General features: G+C 34.1%; 2 protein-coding genes and 1 long non-coding RNA gene across 6 annotated transcripts; 2 read left to right on the forward strand and 1 right to left on the reverse strand.

Annotated features, from left to right (window-relative positions):
• Positions 1-1,130: 1,130 nt before the first annotated feature.
• On the forward strand, positions 1,131-5,292 carry LOC149733386 (uncharacterized). The gene is made up of 5 exons (XM_089880921.1): positions 1,131-1,356; positions 1,410-1,740; positions 3,285-3,370; positions 3,675-3,811; positions 4,502-5,292. Exons 1-5 carry the CDS (start codon positions 1,207-1,209, stop codon positions 4,980-4,982), a joined length of 1,185 nt encoding a protein of 394 aa, XP_089737047.1. The 5' UTR covers positions 1,131-1,206; the 3' UTR covers positions 4,983-5,292.
• On the reverse strand, positions 4,998-18,472 carry LOC149733387 (formin-like protein 2). Of its 4 annotated transcripts, none has more exons than XM_089880917.1 (21): positions 18,246-18,472; positions 16,608-16,691; positions 15,469-15,626; positions 15,158-15,241; positions 14,782-14,967; positions 13,244-13,372; positions 13,018-13,186; positions 12,678-12,788; positions 11,833-11,982; positions 11,077-11,178; positions 9,977-10,681; positions 9,706-9,828; positions 9,495-9,648; positions 9,005-9,313; positions 8,454-8,659; positions 7,903-8,139; positions 7,389-7,518; positions 6,997-7,130; positions 6,585-6,752; positions 5,716-5,899; positions 4,998-5,576 (listed from the first exon to the last, which is right to left on the reverse strand). In XM_089880917.1, the coding sequence occupies exons 1-21, from the start codon at positions 18,354-18,356 to the stop codon at positions 5,470-5,472; spliced, it is 3,741 nt and encodes a 1,246-aa protein (XP_089737043.1). In that variant the 5' UTR covers positions 18,357-18,472; the 3' UTR covers positions 4,998-5,469. The 4 variants fall into 4 exon arrangements, with proteins under 4 accessions (XP_089737043.1, XP_089737045.1, XP_089737046.1 ...); XM_089880919.1 differs by lacking the exon at positions 9,977-10,681 and adding an exon at positions 10,975-11,016; XM_089880920.1 differs by lacking the exon at positions 9,977-10,681.
• On the forward strand, positions 18,348-18,816 carry LOC149733388 (uncharacterized). The gene is made up of 2 exons (XR_016385298.1): positions 18,348-18,484; positions 18,592-18,816. It is a non-coding gene; the product is annotated as an uncharacterized LOC149733388 (long non-coding RNA).
• The last annotated feature ends 478 nt before the right edge of the window (positions 18,817-19,294 follow it).

Here is a 19,294-nt window from a genome sequence, read left to right on the forward strand (position 1 = left end):
AATAAAATAAATCAACGACAAAATTTCCGACCACAGAGATAATGGATGATCGCATTAGAAACCGATATACTGCATAAACTTTGAAACTAGTCCAAAGTCATATGAAATCAAATGACCTATAGTGCGTGTGTTCAGATGTCGAGTTATATCCACATTTATGTTCAATGATAGCTGTATTGATTACTTATCCCAGTCTACAATAAATAATTTAGAAAAGTTAAATCAAAGCCTTACAAAAGTTCAATCTTCATTAATTATTGGACAAGTCATAATAAACCAAATAAATATACCGGGTATTCAAAAGTAAACGACTTATAGTTTAACAAAATTACCTCTTCAAATATTACTCAACTAATATTAAACGGATATTCGGGTAAAACCCGATCACATTACTGATGCGTCATATGCGCTAACTTTGTTATTACGTCACAAACGTAAATGACGTAATTCGTCTGGAGCGTTTTGGGAATCCCGTTGCAGTCTAGACCTGTGCGCCTTTATTTTTTTGCAGAAGATTCTTTTCATAAAAATGCATGCAACCGATATTAACCGATCTTGAAATCAACACTGACAGCAACATCGGTAAATGGGCCATAAATCAAATATATTGGGCATTATATTTTCGCACAACAGGCGATAAGACCTTTTAATTTTTTGAAAATAAATACCTGCAAAACAACAAATTGGGTTAGGATGGGACATAAAAACTAATTTTAAATCATAAAACTAAAGTGCGAAATATACCAAATTATTTTATTAAACTACGATACTGTATGTTTAATTTTGAAACTCGCACAGAGCTTTATATCTCAAACAGTATAAAGTGCATTTAACAATCTTTTGATGCGGATCTTTTTCTATGTCTAACCGTATTTTATAAATAATATTTGCTCTGACTTCTGTACATATTTTTTCATGCGTATATATTTTTTGACACATGTATATCCAAATCATAATTACTATAAAATGTATTTATTCCAGCTTTAAAAGGTGATCGAATATTAAATTTTAATTCGTAAATTGCTAAGTATGATTTGTATAAAGTTGACTTCTATATATCAGATGTTCGATTTGAATATGTTTGTTTTATAGCAAGCCGGAAGCTTTTATAGTTTAGAACAATGATCATACTAGGTTATATGATCAGGAAACACGGTCATAGTAACTTGTGTGTGCTCTCATAATGTTTGTTGTGTTAGTGTTGGGATGAGGTGCTCAAAATTGGCGAAACTTGGTTGCTCATTTATTTTACGACATAAAAAAGTAATTCTCAGAGCGGCGACAATATTTTGTTTCTGTAAAATGATTATTTTGTGCTTCCCGGCAAAGATAAAATCAGTAGACATAAACAATACGGTAAAACTTTCAGTTTGAAATAGGTTGTTCATGTATTAATTTTACCATATTAGGATAAAACAAGAAAGGTCTTAACATCGCGAAGCAAAGATATTTCCCGTCTTGTTGAAAATGCAAGAAAAGCTGCGAACTGTTCGGCAGAAGTAGACCGATCTTACATCGTGTGTGATCGACTTCCATTCACCAAGATCATTTGTGGAAACGATAGCGAAAAAGACAAAGTTTACAATGAATACATTGTTCCCAATGAAGTTCATTTTATTTGGTTTGGTGAAGAATTTGGTATTTCACATTTCTTCCAATATCTTGCCCTCCGTTCAATCGCAAGCATACAGCAGCCCAATGTCATATTTATCCACCATAATGTTCATGGTAACAAATCGAGTAAGTTGAAATCAGAATTATACTCTCTATTTGGCGCAAATATTAATTCAATTTTAAAACTCTTCTACTAGTAAAAAATAATTATAGTACAATGGGGGAAGATAGGACACTTAAGCACATATTGCCAAATATTTCCAAAATCAAAATAGATAACGTTTATTTGGTAATACCACGAATTAGTACTATCATTCCTTTATTAATTGACACGAATTTAATAAAATAAAATAAATCACACGAGGAGTTATTTAACTTTCCACACAACAAGTGAAATTTTACAAATTCGAAAACATACAGGATAAGATGGGACAGTTTTAAATCATTGTTAATTTTGATTATTAAGTGTATTTATAAATAAATATTGTATCCAACAAGTGTATATAAACTTGTAATAACAAAAAATTGATCATAACTATTGATAAAGTTTTTTTGCTACAAATTGGGTATTACTACTCTGTTTTTGGCACAAGCCACTTCTTATAAATTATCACCAAGTGCAAATGACCAAATTTAGAATATATTTTCAAAATATTATCTTTTTATTATATCAGTATCTTATAGTTGAATATTCCCTGAGGTATAAATTACTAAATTAAAAGCAAATCTTTAAAAGTTTGGCAATAAAAACATACAAAACTACAATGTGGGAGAAGATGGGACTCTAAGTTGAAATATATTTACATTAGCAGTATTCTGCAACTTGTAGTTAACCTACCGAGTTTAACAGGCTGTGCTAGTTTATTTGCCATGTAAACTTCATATATATAACGTTAAACCGATATTTTTTGTTGTTTTTATCCTAAATTAAAGTCATATTGACCCCTGGCTATTTTCTTTATGCTTCTATCTCAGTGTTTTTTTTACAAAGAGTCCGTAAAAAGAAAATTAAAAAAGAGTCTCGTCTGACAAAGTGTCCCATCTTCCCCCACCCTACTATAACATAAACGACACTGTGTCCATTGTGGTTATAGCGCGCCTGCCTGTAATGGGTTGTCCATTGTGGTTATAGCGCCCCAGAAGTAATGGGTTAAAGGCTCGACGCTGCTATCATTGTGGGTGTATGTGTTCCTGGGCAAGACACTTAACGACAATTGCTCCAACCCAGTGGTCACTAATGGGTCGTCCAAATTATCCGCTATATATAAAAAAGAAAAACTCCCGCCTATATTAATCACCTACAAAGTAATATACATGGTAACTCGTAAGCTGCCACGAGGTGTATGAAGACCCGTGTGATAACGACTGTCGTTATATATTACCGCTCCAAGTGCTTGTGACTGAATTTCAAATATAATTGTTATTATATCAATGTATTATATTTAAAAGTAATCGCCTTTTCCCAAACCCTTTGAAAAGTACTGTAGAATAATACTGTAAAATTTCTCTTCATATATCATTAAATATAGAAACCCGCCAAAAAAGGTTTAAAAAATGCCCAAAATTACCTCGCGTTCCTAGTTACCCCGCCTTACTCTATAAAACGAAGCTACTTTGTGTTTTTTATATTTATTAAATCATTTGTTACGTAATATAAAACTCGTTCACAGATCTGATATGGGACAGAATAATAAAAGAAATTCCTTGTATTAAGCTTGTATGGAGAAAGGAACCGACCACAATCTTCGGGCACGATGTGAGTACAGATCTCAATCTGATATCTATAGTAAGAAAACAGATTCTTGTCAACGCTGTATAGATTGTGTATAGTAGGATGGGAAAAGACGGGACACCTTTAGCACTTACTATCCAAATATCCCGATCGTGGGTTAAACAATTAACAGTGGTCCGGAAATAGTAAATATACGGTTTTGTAATTCTTTGAATGTTCTTTGTTTACTATACCAAATGGGACGAGAAAACAATGAAGAAGGTGTCCCATCTTCTCCCGTACTATATCTTCAACCCGTGTTTTTCAACGGTGTTTAACATGTGCTTAGATATCAACTCATACTTTGAGGTCAGACGTAGCAAGGCTTCGTATTTTACTTGAGAGGGGAGGAATATATGCCGATCTTGACGTCATCACTTTGAAACCTTTGGATGAATTAAGAAATTATCCGGCAACACTTGGAAGGTGAGAACTTTTACTCTTCCTTGTTCGATCTATTGTTTTGGACAGGCAACCGTGCGCACTGTCTGCAACCCGTATTATGAGGGACCCTGACACGGTTGTTCTGTTTCTTACACCTCGAAATACTATACATACGTAATACTCGTCAGCTGACACAAAGAATAAGAAACGCAACAAACCCAACACCCCACGATTGTCATTTTCCGGCCACCCCAGGGTAAAGCAAGTTACATTCATTTATTCATTTATATCTAGAACATACACACGCCAAAATAGAAACGTCGCGCATTGGAACAGGTATCATATAATTTTAATAGGAGCGGTCTAACCGCTGTTACCACGTCACCGAAAATTTCATTATTTATTTATAACTTCCCAAGTTGGGCAAAGGGGGCTCCTAAACCGACGGTCACAGCCGGTAGTCAAACGTAACTTAAAACCATTTACCGAAAGTTGGTTTGTTAAACTCGTGTGGTAATTTAGCGTCTATTAGAAGTGGACGCGTGGCGTTTCTGGTCGAAGAAAACGAAATACCTGCAACCGTTTGCAACCCGTATAGTATTTTCAGAGCCCCGTGTCATGGTCACTCGAAGATAAACAGGTTTCATCTGTTCAAGTTTTATGGTAAATTTGTAAAAGAATCGTTTGTTGTTTATACCGGCATATTTAACCTTTTACATTTACTGCATCCAGATCTTTATCGAGTAAGATAAGTAACGGGTTCATTTTGGCGCAACCTGGAACTTCGTTTATTCGGGATTGGTTGGAACAATATCGTAATTATGAGGAGGGAGGGAAACCTTATGCTTACTGGGGGGTTAACATCCCGATGCAGTTGTATGTGAGGAGAAGAGGTGCTCATCTGGAGGACACGAATATAAACAGACCGAATCCCTGGGCGGATGGTTTTGATTCAACATCCACTGCTCATTATGACATCACTGATAACTTTGTTCTTCATTTGCATCCGGATGGATTTGTGGGAGGTGAATGGGATGTTGGGATCACGGAGTGGGATGAGTGGAGGTTGCGGAGGTTGGACTCCGTGTATGGGAGCGCAGCGAGAATCGCGATGTTCGGATCTCAGGAGCTCGTCTTCTTTCCAGGTGAAGAAACTTTTGGAATGTCACCAAAACAGAGAGTTCGGTCTTTTCCAAGCATAGATGGGGAGTAATAGTGGTATAGAAGGTTATTGCTGCCATAGAAACATTTTATTTTCACCACAACGTAAAAAGTGCCGTTTATACTGCAAGAAATTTCAATAATAGCCATACTCGAAACTATTGGATAGCAGCGTAATACATTATGACGAACAAAGGGCATAGATGCAAATAAATCCCCAACAGTTACAGAACAAGCTGCATCGTGACGTCATAAGGCACGGATATGGCTGAATAAGATATACTGTACAAAACAATTGCAATAGGCATCATATGTAACTTGGGAGTCCTGGTGCAAAAAAGACTGTTTGAAAAAAGCAATATGTAAATAAACAACAATTACTCTGTATCATGTGTAAACAACACTGTGCATAACATAACACTCAATAAACACTTAAAGTAAAAAAGTCGCACCGTTGGTGTAAAATGTGAAACAATTATAGTTTTGTTACGTCATAGGAGTGAATTGATATGAAACAATGATTAATAATACTAGGAATGTTATAGCATCGTTGACATTTGCGGCGTTCTTGTCACTTCAGGACGTGTCTTCTTACGGAAACTACGTAACACTGTGTCTTCCCGGCGGTACGGCTCTGATTTAATATCTGAGAAGAAACAACTTTTTAATAAACGGTCTCAATCATACATGAAGATTAATAATTTTAATCAACATGCAAAACCAAACAAATGAGCACACCATCACCTAGCTACACAGATAGCGCATTTTTTTGCACTAACACTCACAGTTAATATTTGCTTCAATTGCTCCGTCTTTACTTTCAACAGCTCTTCTCTCTTTACGTTGTTTCTGTCGGAGTTCTCCAATCAATTTCTGCTCCCCTGTCATCACTTCTTCCTTCATTATCCTCCGAGATTCTTTCTCTTCCATTCTCTCAACTGCTCGTCTCTGCTTTTCTGCTCTCTTCTCCTGAAACATTAACAAAAACATTATGACATCATAACACTGGTCACTCCACAATGTTATGAACCATCGGATAGTATAAATGTCCAACCACAAGTAGGACAATCAAACATACAAAGTTGATATTATGCTCCTGTAGAGAAAGTAAAGGCGTTGACAGTGGCGTATATGATAAGCTCTGTACCTGCAAACTTTATTTTTGTTGTTACAAACAAAACTTTTATTTGCTTTAGACATTTTATAACAAAACATAACCTGTGCAACACTCACTTTGACGTTTACCTAAATCGAATAAAATTAACATTTACAGTCGATACGGCAAACATTGGTGAACTTTATACGTGGAAGTGCAACGTCAACGTTTTTAAGCTCTTGAAGAAAATAGGAATATGCATTAATAGAGATCTTTATATTTAGAGCCCTGCTCTCTTGTTTATCAACACATGGGGAATCAAAGACCATATGTTATAGCATTGGTGTACTGTTTTATACACCTCATGCACGCTTACCAACCACTGGGTTGGAGCAATTATTATTAATTATATTGATCATTAAGTATGACACACACACACACACAATGGCAGCACTGCGCTGCTTTGGGTAACGTAGTGAGTGCTCTTAACAACTCATGTGATAAGGAAAAATAACACATTGGTTTAAATATGAGTTTGTTGCCACTACATAAACTCACGTCATCAATCTTCCATTGTTCAATATCTTTCTCCGCTTTCTGGTAAGCTTTAATGAATCGATCCACCATCGGGAAGAAATTCTCAGGTGGCATCGATTTAGGGGATTCACCAAAGTATTCTACCACATCTTTGTAAGCTTCTTGTGCAGTTTGTGCATCTTGGAGGATCTGAAGAGAATATACACATTAAGCACATAATGCACAAGGTTACCACAGGTCATGGTTGACAATTGTACATTGCAGGTACTTGATTGATGCAAAACAGGGGTGCTGCAGAAATACTTTTAAAACACATTTTTATTAAAACAGCATTGGACTAGTTTTCTTCGGGTTAAACTTGTGTGAACTGGGTTAAAGATCATAGCAACTCTGCCACCCTGCCAACCTATGTTTACATGGTTTGCAGGAATACCTTCTGAGCTTTATCTTGTTGATTCGTCACAAATTCTTGCAACACGGGATGATGGTGAGTTTCAAGCTCATCTTGTGTGAGATTCATCCCACGTCGGATACTCCCAACATCAGACAAGATGTTCTCAAATGAAACTAAAATCAATAAATCTCCGTTGTACAATGATACAATTTCATCAATCAAAGATCTTTACATATCTTCACATGTTAAAACAATTTTAGGAATAAATACGAAGCATTCATTTAACACGACCTTAAGGGAGATACAGCATATGGGGTGAATCCATACATGTAAATATAAGCATGCTGGGGCTAATGGGCCAAACTTAACCTAAATTCCATGTCCTCCAACATGGGACTCAACCATATAAAATGGTTAAAAATTCTGTTTACCTTTGCTTGCTCTGTCCACATAACGTAACTCATGATAGAATGTCTTTACATCAGGATAATAAACATCAATAACATTCACAATATAATGAAGCAATGTTTGTTTCTTGTCTGTTGACTTTGTGTCAATCAACTGAAATTAAAAACCAATTAAGTTCTCCCGTTCCAGTGTTACAACAGAAATACACTTATTCTGACATTTAGACAAACATTTGCTTCTTAAGTTTCATAAACACAATGTATAACATGAAATATAATAGCAAGGTTATCCTATTCTTATACCCCCTATTGTTATCATTGCTTTAAATAACAAAAAAATAAACACGGTCCTCCCTCACTGGCACTGCTTATCAACTTCTCCGCCACCCAAATGTTAGGAAGCAAAATGTTTAGCCAACCAATTTCCCAATCTTTTACATGAGGAGTTCAAAAGGCTTTTTAAAACAAGAACAGTAGACAACCCAACCCAAATTAAAATAGCAACCCGCATTTCTGTTGTTAAGAATCATCAACTTACAGCATCGAGACTTTGTAATTTGAATCCATAAACTGCTCCACGTTTTGCGCTGTTCATGTAGTTTCCAAACGCAAGTATTATCTCCAATACTTTCTTGAGCATTCCTGATGATTTGATGGACATGGATGCTGCGATGACCGAAGCTATTTGTGGTGTCAATGAAAGTGCATTATCATTGAAATTTCCAATGAATATCATAATGTTGAGTCGCTGTTGCAATCTCTCCACACGACCAAACTATCAACAACAAATAATGATTAATCTTGGAGTAATTGAATAAGTGCAATAGATAAATATAAATATTTCAACATTTTGTTTTAATACTTATTTAAACAATATAAATAACAACAACTATTTGTGCCAAAATATGTAACATTTAATTTTGTTATTTTAATTATACCGATACTCACAAACCTACATTACAATACTTTTTCAACCTTGGCAAAATAACAAAAATTGTGGCAAAATAGGAACGAAAACAGATATCGTGTGTCGGTGCCAATAGAGTTTAAATAAACACCATCCAAATATACAATGTAAACTGTACATACCAGCCACATAAACTTATCCTCAGATGCTAAATCATTGAACGACTTCCCATGTTTCTCATAATCTTTAAAAGCTTTTAATTCACCATCATTTGGAATAAATCGTGGCAACATTTCAACGTATTCAATTGGGAGAGATTTGAGATCGTAACTATACACAGAACGACATATATCATCAGTGCTTAAACCAATCTTTCTCAGTGTGATTGCTGGAACATAAAGAATAAGTTATAAACAAGGTGAGCACCTTGTTTCTTAAAATTGTTTTTTAATGTTGGACACGCAAGTTTTAGGAGCAAAATAATTAGCACAAATATAAGCTGAGTTGATCTAACTTTATATTTCCTATATTTCACAGTAAAATTAAAGGCTTTATATATCATACTTGACAATTTTATTCATGATCCTTACATCCTACAGCTGTTGGATTCACCAAATTTGGCATTCAATTTTGGCATCAAAAATCATAAATTCAAAACCATAATCCTATTGCTCGCTGTAGTGTAGAACCTTGCTTATACACAAAAAGAACTTTACTATAAACTAACTCTTACCTAAATTTCGAGCTCTGTTGACATCGATTAATGATGTTCCTCGTTTCTGCTGAGCTTCCACGATCTTTTGCATCCTCATACGATCGGCCTCCGTATCTTGTGCTCGTGTTTTGAACATCTCTTCAAACTCGTTCATGTTGATCTCGTTGAGCACGGAGTCGTCGTCCAGCTCGTTGAAAATCGTCCCCGCCACTTGGTTGGGCCGAAGAGCGCTCCAGTTAAGCACAGGGAGGCGATATTTTGGATGATGTCGTTGTTTTGCTTTTAATCCACCAGGGAGATTTGCTTGGTTGGGAAAATTAGGCATGCCTGTGTTTGACAACAAAGTTTATAAAACTTGATAAGGTTGCGGTATTCAAAGATTATGAATTAAATATTTGTACTTTTCAGAATTTATTTTTTGACAAAAATATATTTTATAACATATTGATAATAATATTTAAATGAGCCAACAGCAACGAATATAAACATATTTTTTTGTTTCTGTTACCTAATGGTGGCGGAGGGGGTGGTGGGGCACCACCCAGTGGTGGTGGAGGTGGAGGGGGTGGAACACCAGCTAGTGGCGGTGGTGGAGGAGCCGGGATTGATGAAAGAGGAAGAGGAGTGGATGCGGATGGTGGGGGGAGGGATGAGATCACATCCTGTGGATAAATATATGGTGATAAATTTAACTATTTCAAGGTATAGCTTAGATGTACCTTGGTTTTGACTTTAACTGTTGGTGTGTCTTCCATGTTAAGTGCAGCAGATGATGAGATAGGAGGAAGTGCTGCACGAGTTGCTGGTGCTGTATTTTGCTTCGATAAAGTGTGAACTTGGGTCTGTAATGTGAGAGACATATTTAAATATTTGTAAACATGTTATTTCTACACCAAACAAACATAGATGATCATTATATGACACTGAAACTGTGTGCACAGAATTCAACATTTTGTTAATGACGCAAGTGTTACATGCACCACAGATGACCTGGCCATCTTCCCATATTGTGGGAAGTGTTGATTGATTATTGTTCTTCATGTTGGATAAATGGTTGGCTATATTGGGAAGAATTAGTTGGTTTGATGGCCATTGATTTCCAGGTAGTTGGAGATTAAACCAGCTTGGCTCAGCATTTATCACTTGAGGTTTTTGATTAATAATGTCTTGTATTTCTGGATCTAGAGGATTTAAACCGTTCTTCTTTATTTGAGTTGTAGACTGTGTGGGGCTTCCTATTGGTGGAAGTTGTGGAAATTGAAAAACTTTTGCTTCATCATCAGTTGGTATTTGGTGAGATACAATATCATTGGGTGAGGGAGAAGTTTCATGTATTGGTGAGGTTGGGGGGAAGATGGAGAGACCGTGTAGGAAACTAAACTCTGGGTCGATTGCAAATGAGTTGTCGATGCCCCACAAGTCCGGGTCGTCCAATGTGGGTTCAGGAGGGGATTCCCCACTTGAACGCAAATTTTCTTTCACGTTTTGTGGAGTTTCCAATTGAAAAGAAGAATCGGAGATAAAACCGTTGCTTCCAATGCTGATGGACGATGATGAGGGTTGTCGTGGCAACCATTCATCCATCTCTATATCAGTGATGTTGGAGGAAACAAGATCAAAATCATCGTTTCCATCGTGCCATACACTGACGGGCAAATAGAAATCTTTAATCTTTTCATAGATATCTTCATCAAGCTATCCATGAGCAGCGTGTGTAAAAGTTTGAGCGTAAACGAGGGTAAGAAATGCACTTGCAGTTTTACAACAGAAGCATTTATAAGAACAGGTTAGTGTCAAGTATTGGTGACATGATATAATTGATGACGGTACAATGACAAATTACCATGAATTTATTTTTTAGATTGTCAGTAGTTAATGTATTTTTGTGACAATTTTATTCTTTTGAATGCATCATTTGACATTCTAAAGCATTTGCCACCATTGTTAAAATTTGCAGATTATATTTAAAGCCACCGGATATTACTTACATTGGAATCAGTTGGTAGAATATAAACCCCTTTGTTCTTACCCTGCTTATATGAATTAACTATTGAACAAACACACCTAATCAACTAAACAACAAAACTCACCTTAAGCGTGGATAACTCAGCAATATTTCCCGATAATTGTTTCTCCAACTGAACAATCTTTGACATATTTTCATATTCTTGTTCTTGAAACTTTTCATTTAACTAAATAATAAGTTTTGGAATGAACCATATGTGTGCTTGGTTTATCTTATCTGTTTTTACTTTTATTTTATTCGAATGATCTACTTTAGCAAATTAATGGGATTTATTAAATTATTTGAAATTACAGATGTTGTTAATATATGTTGAAATATTGTAAACATTGGTTAAAGTTATAAATAAAGCAAGTTATAACAAAACAACAGTAAATGTTTTAAAAAAACTTTTACTATCTAGTTCATATATATATAAACAATATTTTAACATCCATTAGCCATATATATGTATACTAATACCTATTATGTATTTTTAAATATACCAATTAATGAGATTCAACCTATACAAGATTTAACAGATTGTTTGTACATGCTATGAAATCAGTTTAATTTCTGGTTCTTACTTAAAAATATAATAAATCCAGCTTTCATGACTAAAACACAGATTTTATAATATCACAAAATAAACAAGACACAATAGTAATGGTGCAATAATCAGCTTGTGTTCCAGTTTTTTAAGTTAATAATGTGACAAGAAGCAAATAAGTAAGCCTGGAATTGACTTTTATCTTTTTTAATTTATCCGGAGTACCCTGACTTTTTAGAAGTTAGGCGTCTATAACTAGACATATTTAACTATTTAACAACAAACATATCTTACATCAAGTAATTGTTCCTCTAACTGTTCCACACGTTCTAAGGCTGTTACTTTAACTTCTGAATCTTCAAGCAGAGCAGAAACATCAAACATGTTATCCAAGTATGCTTGTATTTGAACTTTCAATACATCACTCTCAGTTGATTTCAAATCCTGCATGAAAATTAAATACAAAGTTGGGAATAAAAGAAAGAATGAACATCACATATTTATCCTCACAGTTGGTGCAAATTCAGATATTATAACATGGGTGCCCTACTTTATCATCAGTTACCACTTGTAACTGTTTGGGTGACTGTTTGATCTTTTAACACCTGGGATAGACATTTTTTGTTGGTAGCCTTTTCAAAAATTGAACAATTTTATCATCACAATGTATGTTACTAACAGTAATAATCGGTTCTTTAAAATGTGATCATGTCAACAGGGCAACATAATTGCTACGCTAAACCAAAAATCAAACAAGGTAATTCGCTGCACGCGCGTTCTAAGGACAAAATATAAATATTAAATATTCATATTGCTTATATTCACACTTAAGAATATTTAATATGCATTTTTAAAATAAAACAGATGAGCAGACTTTGATTAGACTGACCACAGCAATTGTTTTTTGCCTGTGAATTTCATTGACTGATATGAGACTTGGTAATAAATAAGACTTCACCTTTCCTATGTTATGTAATAACTGCAGTTAATATAATAAAGGTAACTATAGAAATTAGATAAAAACATAATACATGGGCTGAATATTTATCCTTTTTTAATAACCAAAGATACTTGTTTCTTTTAATTTTTCTAACATTTTCAATTATGATATTCATGAGTTTGTTATTAAAGACATTTACCTCGAGGTAAGCATCCAAACCAAGCAACGTAAACTCGTGTTGTAAATGAACACGGAAGTTCATATCTTCTACAGAATGAACAACAATGTTGACGAACTGCATACACGACACCTGGAATATTAAGAACAAATCTCTATTGATTACATCATGATGAATAGAATATGGTCAAATAGTAATTATTAATTCATTTTTGTAAATTTGTACAGTAAATATGTATCTGCCAGCATAGCGTTGGCACATATTGAACGTATAGAGCATTTATAGAGAACTTTTTCATGGTGTGTATGTCGTGTGTGTGTATTTTTTCTAGAATGTACGACTGATATACTTTGTTACCTACCATGAATTCAATATTTTCCGTCTCTGACTTAAAAAAGAACATGAGTTTAGTAAATCTGAGAGGTTCATCACATATTGCTTTGAAATTATCAAATGCACGAAGTATAATATCATGCCCACCCCGCACCAAACAAACAGCAGCAAGAAGTTCCAGCACCAATGACTTTGTTCTACGACACAATAATGATTATTGTATCTGTATGTAATGAATGGTTAGGTAAACTTACCTTAAGCTTCTGTTGTTTAGACTGAGAGCAATCTCATTAATGCATTGTGGGTGAGCCATCACAAGATTGAAGCCATATTGATAATTCATTATTGCTCGTAGACAAGTAATACACACGTGTACATCATCCCTAGGTGGTAATAACATAAATAAAACACAGCTTTTACTAGGTATATTTACAAAGCTTGCAATGCAAAACGCACTGTGCACGTGTTGATGTGCATGCTTAATAGGTGAAATGTAATGCAATGGCTCTTAAATAGAGCACCATGATGCTCTGGCAACTTATATATAAAGTTTTATATTATTTTCTAACTTTGGTTTGAAGACATTAATAAATTTCTACATCACCAGCTGTGAATAATTATTAACATAAAAAATTTAAAGAAAATAGTAAATAATGAAGATTTTAACAATTAATACCCAGTGAAAATATTCTCAAATAAACAAGAACATCCCAATGTTAAATACAGCACACATCGTTTGCTAAAGCAATGAATTTCAAACTTAATTGATCTATGGCCTGACAGTTGATTGTTGGTTAAAATTTGTGGGACACAACATGTTGTAAAGTTTTTTTTACAATTTAACAACAATGGTATAAACGCCATTGTTGAACAACTTGGCTTTTTATTCAATGCAGCACTGAAAGCCAGACAAAGAAACTTTTTTAACAATCTTTCGCAATGAAAATGTTGTTAACAAATATAATAAAAGCCTTCTGCAGTCATTTTTATTGAAAATCTTAATTGATTTGAAAGTATAAAATGTAGTATTTAATCCTAATTTCATAAACAACAAGTTTTTCATTTTCAGTTGCGGAATTTTTTGGAAATATTGACATTTGAAATTGTACAAACAGAAACAGTGGGAAAAAATTCAACCGTAAGGAAGTATTATGATTTGGAAAACCTAGAAATGTATTGTAGAGAATTGGCATATGTTATTTACAGGATTCTGGTAGCTTTCGTTTGGAATTTTCAAATGTATGCCACACAAAGTTCTTTTTTTTTAAAAAAAATATAGAAATTCCACTGATTTCCAGGTTTAGCGGAATTTCCAATACCTATCAGGTATCAGCAAAGGTGATAGAGGTAGTTGTATTAGGATAAGACTAAGCATTACAACAATCCAGGAAGGAAATAATAAAACTAGTAATAAGTTATCTTATTACATGATGTTTACTACGAGGAAAAGTGGCCATGTTTTCAATTTCTAACACAGACTTACTTGAAAACTATAATTTGTGTACAATTTGTTTACTTTGTACTGCGGTGATTAATAAACTAATAGTAATAAGTTTGTTGGGACTTTAGTTAATCTATATATTAAATATCCGGTCTTTTAAGAGGTGAATACGCATCACATTCTGAACTGTTTCTATGAACAAGATTTCTGCATGAATAATTCAAGGTTAAAAATATATATCGTTGCAGGCCCATTAGTAAGCAACATACCACACTGTGTGGTAAAATATTCGTGTGTCCATTAGTTTTTAAAGAGGACAAAACATTAAATAATCAAATGTATTAAATTAACCTGTCCATTACTGCTCTAGAATTCTTCAGTGTTCGTCTATTTGGAAGCGTTTGTGATCTTGATATAGTGGAAGTCATAGCAGATGATCCTCGTATGCTGAGGGTGCTTCCAAGACTACCGAGGTCTCCTGTGCTTCCTATGGACTTGGTGGGAGATGAAGACATTGAAGAGGATGAACCATCGTATCTGAAATGAAAACAATTTCAAAGATATATTTATACAATGTATAAAATTTAAAATAAACTATTGCTGCCATATTGGGATCAAGGTGACCAGGAAAGGTTGTTAAAATTTTAGGGCAAAAAGTAAAAACTTCCAAGACAGTAGTTTAAGGAAATAAACATTCCAAACAAATTGGAGCATTAGTTGAACTTACATGATCGCATATTGAGCAAATGCAAGATAATTAACAAGAACATCAAGTCCACGATTCTCTTCATTTAGGAACTCACGAACCCATCTGTGTAATGAACAAAATATTTATCAGTTGCCTTTAGAGGTTTACAGGTCATAATATACTACTATCAAAAGTTATTAACCTAAAGTAGGGCTTCTTAAATTGTGTGTCACAGCTTGCAAAAAAAGAGTTAATATATTCATTAAAACTTTCACAAATTAACATTAAATAGACCAAAATGAATATTTTTTTTTTTGGAACAGAAACTAAGAACCAGAAGGTCATATTACCCGATATGATTTGTTCGAAGGGAAATTTCAAGGTCACGTAAAGTTCGTGTGGAATTATTTACTCTTTTGCGGAATCTTTTTCTTCTCAATGCTGGGTCGAGGTAACTTTGAACAGTTTGTATGTAAAATGAAGGTGGATGCTTCACTTCAACTTTATCCTGAACAAAGATTGGTATATTTATTCACTGATAACTGAAACTAATTTTTACATAAATAAAACACAACAGTTTTTGCATTTAAACAAATTTTTAATTTCAAATTTATAATAATAGATTAATATAATACTTGAAAGTTGTAAGTATATATGTAACTCACCTGGAACAAAGACTTAAATGACAAATGAATAACTTTCTCAATTGTATTCAATACTCCTTGGAGTGTCATTTTACAAGATCATAAACTAACAGTAACGTAATGACTATAAATTTTGTCTTGACAAGTTATCAAACAATATATCTTTGATAATCTATTTAAGAAACTATAAACTATCACTTGCTGATGAAAAGAAAGCTGTGTTTATTTACTATATTTGCTCTAATATATGTAGAGGCCTCGTGACATTCCAACTTAAAATACTTCGAACTGTACACCTTGGTAAAGTTCTTACTTTCAGCTTGACAAAACCCTCTCAACTGCAATTTTTGTTGAACCAACACACATCTGGTAAACCTTCCGCACTGCATATGAATGACAGAAGCTGTGAAAAGTGTCTGGTAACAAACCAGCATAACATCATAAATATTAAATTAGACACAACTGTTTTCTACATTATTTATAAGCCTGATTGGCTTTACAAAGCTTTCTGAAAGATGGTAAAATCAGTAAATCAACTAACAGCTGCAGGTATTGCTTTCAAGTTAAACTTCAGTTTATTGAAAGTAGTGAACTGTAGAACAACAAAGTATATATCACACAATATGATTGCTTCAGTACAACTTGTCACTTTAAACTAACTGTATCTTGAGATGCAACTGGAAATGAGTCAAGAATGTAATATAAAGAAAGTATGATTAGATACGACAGACTCAGGACTTATAAAGAATGAACTGAGAAGCTTTTATGATTTGTCAAATAGGCACCCAAAGAACTTATATTATGTTTAGAAATTATATAGGATATAATATTACCAGGTAGCCTACCTGGTCACAAATCAGTTCCCACTTCTTTTTGTTGTCATATTTGGTCAACGCTTTTGCTTTATCGGGTGGTAAGTTCATAGAAAGCTACAGAAATAGATATGTTGTTATTATTAGTACATTGTATTGTATTACCAATAATAATCAAAAACATAGTAACAATTATTTTAAAAGCATAAATAAAATATTTGTGGACGTTTAGTTTCAAAACAAACAGTTGCATTCCTGCTTGTATTTCATCATATATATATAATTTACATCATCAATTACCATCAAACTTTCCTGTTTAAAAATCGTTAACAATTACATTAATTAACTAAGTCCCGAATCATCTACCCACACATACCATGCATGTTTATCGAAATAGATGTACAAAGTAATAGGTAGAACATTAAATCAAGTAACCGTATAACGACTCATATTCAGAAATTGTTTTCAGTTCTAAAATTATTTTTAAATACATATAAAACTTAATATTTTCCTATTTCCAACTACTTTCCAACTTGCAGAGCAGAGCAATGCACTATGCACACAATGTATTTTTATTTGTTAGATTCACAATTAATCATAAGGGAATTCGTTCTGATTTTATTAGAATAATTACCAATTAAAAATCTACTAACAATAGTTGTTTTACCCTTATGTTTTAGTTTTAAACATACTTAATGCTTATTGTTTAAAAAAGGTTTTGTGTTTTAAGTAATGTCATCTCATGTAATAATTCTGCTTTCTATTGCAAATCAAGTTGTTGGGAGTTCCTTTATGGTGGTGCTACCTTTCTGTGGGGGTGTTTTATAGAGCATTTAATAGGCATTTACCTACATTTTTTTGTGATTGCATGCCATTGTATTTATGTGCCTATATTTAGAAAATTTAGTGTAACATATTTATCCTTGCATGGCGGGGAAAAACAGTTGTATAGCACAAGTGCTTAATTCATATATATTATATACCTAATGCTCGATTAAATGACGACAAATGTAACTTTCTTGGAGATTATATTTTATGTATGGGTAACAATTTGGAGCAAAGACACATACACCCTTAATGTTGGCAGTGAGTCAGTAGAACTGATTGCTTGTGATATTTCATGTTCGGGATGTACCCATAACAGATGTAAAGCAAGATGTGTGTTAAATTTGTAAACACGGGGGTAAAAGTCATTTACACAACAACACATAATGACAAATAAAAGTTAATGATGATAGTGGGAAAGAATATATATTTAAAATAAGGGTGCTAGTGAAGAATTCCCCCCGCCTTATTTGCCAATCACCAACAGGTCCCTAATAAAACTACAGGTTGCAAACAGTTGGGCTCGGTTGCAGATATTTTAATTATTTCAGACAGAAACGTCAGCGGCCACGTCCAATAGATGTCAAATGACCATACGAGTTTAACAAACCAACTATTGGACCGATACCTCAAATAGTTTTTGAGTTATCGATATAACCAAAATATCTGCAACTGTTTGCAACCGCGTGCAACCTGTAGTTTTATTAGGCACCCATCACTCACCCCTATAACCACTAACCCCCCAACCATCAACCTCTAACCACCAACCTCTAAAACTTTCCACCAGCCTATTCTGCTATGTACCAGAAGATTCTTTAGCGCCAAAATAAGCAATCTTTAACTTACCAGCACTCTGTTGAACTTCTCATCAATTTCTTTAGTTTCTGGCATGGGCAGTTTAAGGGGGGTATTGTGCGCCCGGTAATCATGCATGCGACTGCTTTCACTATTCCCCATGACTTGCTTGTGTTTTTACAAACTGCTAAATCTTTTCAGTATTTGAACATATCCAACTTCACACCACAGGTCTACAGCATATATACGTGGTAAAACAGTTCACACAACTTCAATATCTTAAAACAGCTGTAAGTAAATAATTAATGCATTTTGTATTATAGTTAATACCCAAAACATGTCTAACTAATACTTCTATTAATTTAATTATTATTCCATCCTGTGAAACTTTTGGCAGACCAAAAACACCTCGAACAACGTAACTGCTTTCAAGTGAGTAATTGAATGAAGACACGCATACACTTCCCTTGTCGATGATTGCCTCAAGGCCAAAATGACGCCGTTCATTTCAGAAGCCAATTATGTTACAGTACCCAGTTGAACATTTTCTTATCTAAAGCATATGAAACGTTTTTGGTTGCATTTTATTTCTCCGCATATTACTAATAAATTAGGCAATACATCAGCACTCCATAGACGACAGGCCGACTGTTTATAATCTTAGAATGACCATCAAACCGTGACTGAAACGATTTCTTCGGTCGACTAGTTCCTTTTCCCTACAGCAGTAACGGAATGTGCCACGGTCGGGATAATTGTAACGTTACCCACGTTCTTTATTAATGTTGATTAATATGAAAACACTGATTCAAGGTAAAAAAAACTTACGCACTTTTAATACTTCATCTGTGCCGCACTTCTTGTTGTCACTTGTGCCAACCAAAATTCGTAATATTACGCATACTATTGGAACGAATACAGGCCATGCCAATATTTAAATTTATAATCTTCTATCTATCAAAATATGATAAACGTAGCAGGTGAACACGGTTAAATTTGAGCGGCCTACATCACATAGTGTGGGAATTGGGACACTACCATTGTAAATAATGCGAGCAACGAAGGCATAAATATTTAAACATAAACATAGGATAGTGAAT

Source organism: Ciona robusta, chromosome 7, assembly GCF_009617815.1.
Source record: "Ciona robusta chromosome 7, ASM961781v2".
NCBI lineage: Eukaryota > Metazoa > Chordata > Ascidiacea > Phlebobranchia > Cionidae > Ciona > Ciona robusta.

Coding starts and splice junctions, on each gene's coding strand:
- LOC149733387 (XM_089880917.1), bottom strand. CDS start 18,356: ATGGGGAATAGTGAAAGCAGTCGCATGCATGATTACCGGGCGCACAAT. Junction 13,373..14,781: donor TCTAGAGCAGTAATGGACAG/GTTAATTTAATA, acceptor ATTACCACCTAG/GGATGATGTACACGTGTGTA. Junction 12,789..13,017: donor CGGAAAATATTGAATTCATG/GTAGGTAACAAA, acceptor TTAATATTCCAG/GTGTCGTGTATGCAGTTCGT.
- LOC149733386 (XM_089880921.1), top strand. CDS start 1,207: ATGAGGTGCTCAAAATTGGCGAAACTTGGTTGCTCATTTATTTTACGA. Junction 1,741..3,284: donor TGTTCATGGTAACAAATCGA/GTAAGTTGAAAT, acceptor ACTCGTTCACAG/ATCTGATATGGGACAGAATA. Junction 3,812..4,501: donor TATCCGGCAACACTTGGAAG/GTGAGAACTTTT, acceptor TACTGCATCCAG/ATCTTTATCGAGTAAGATAA.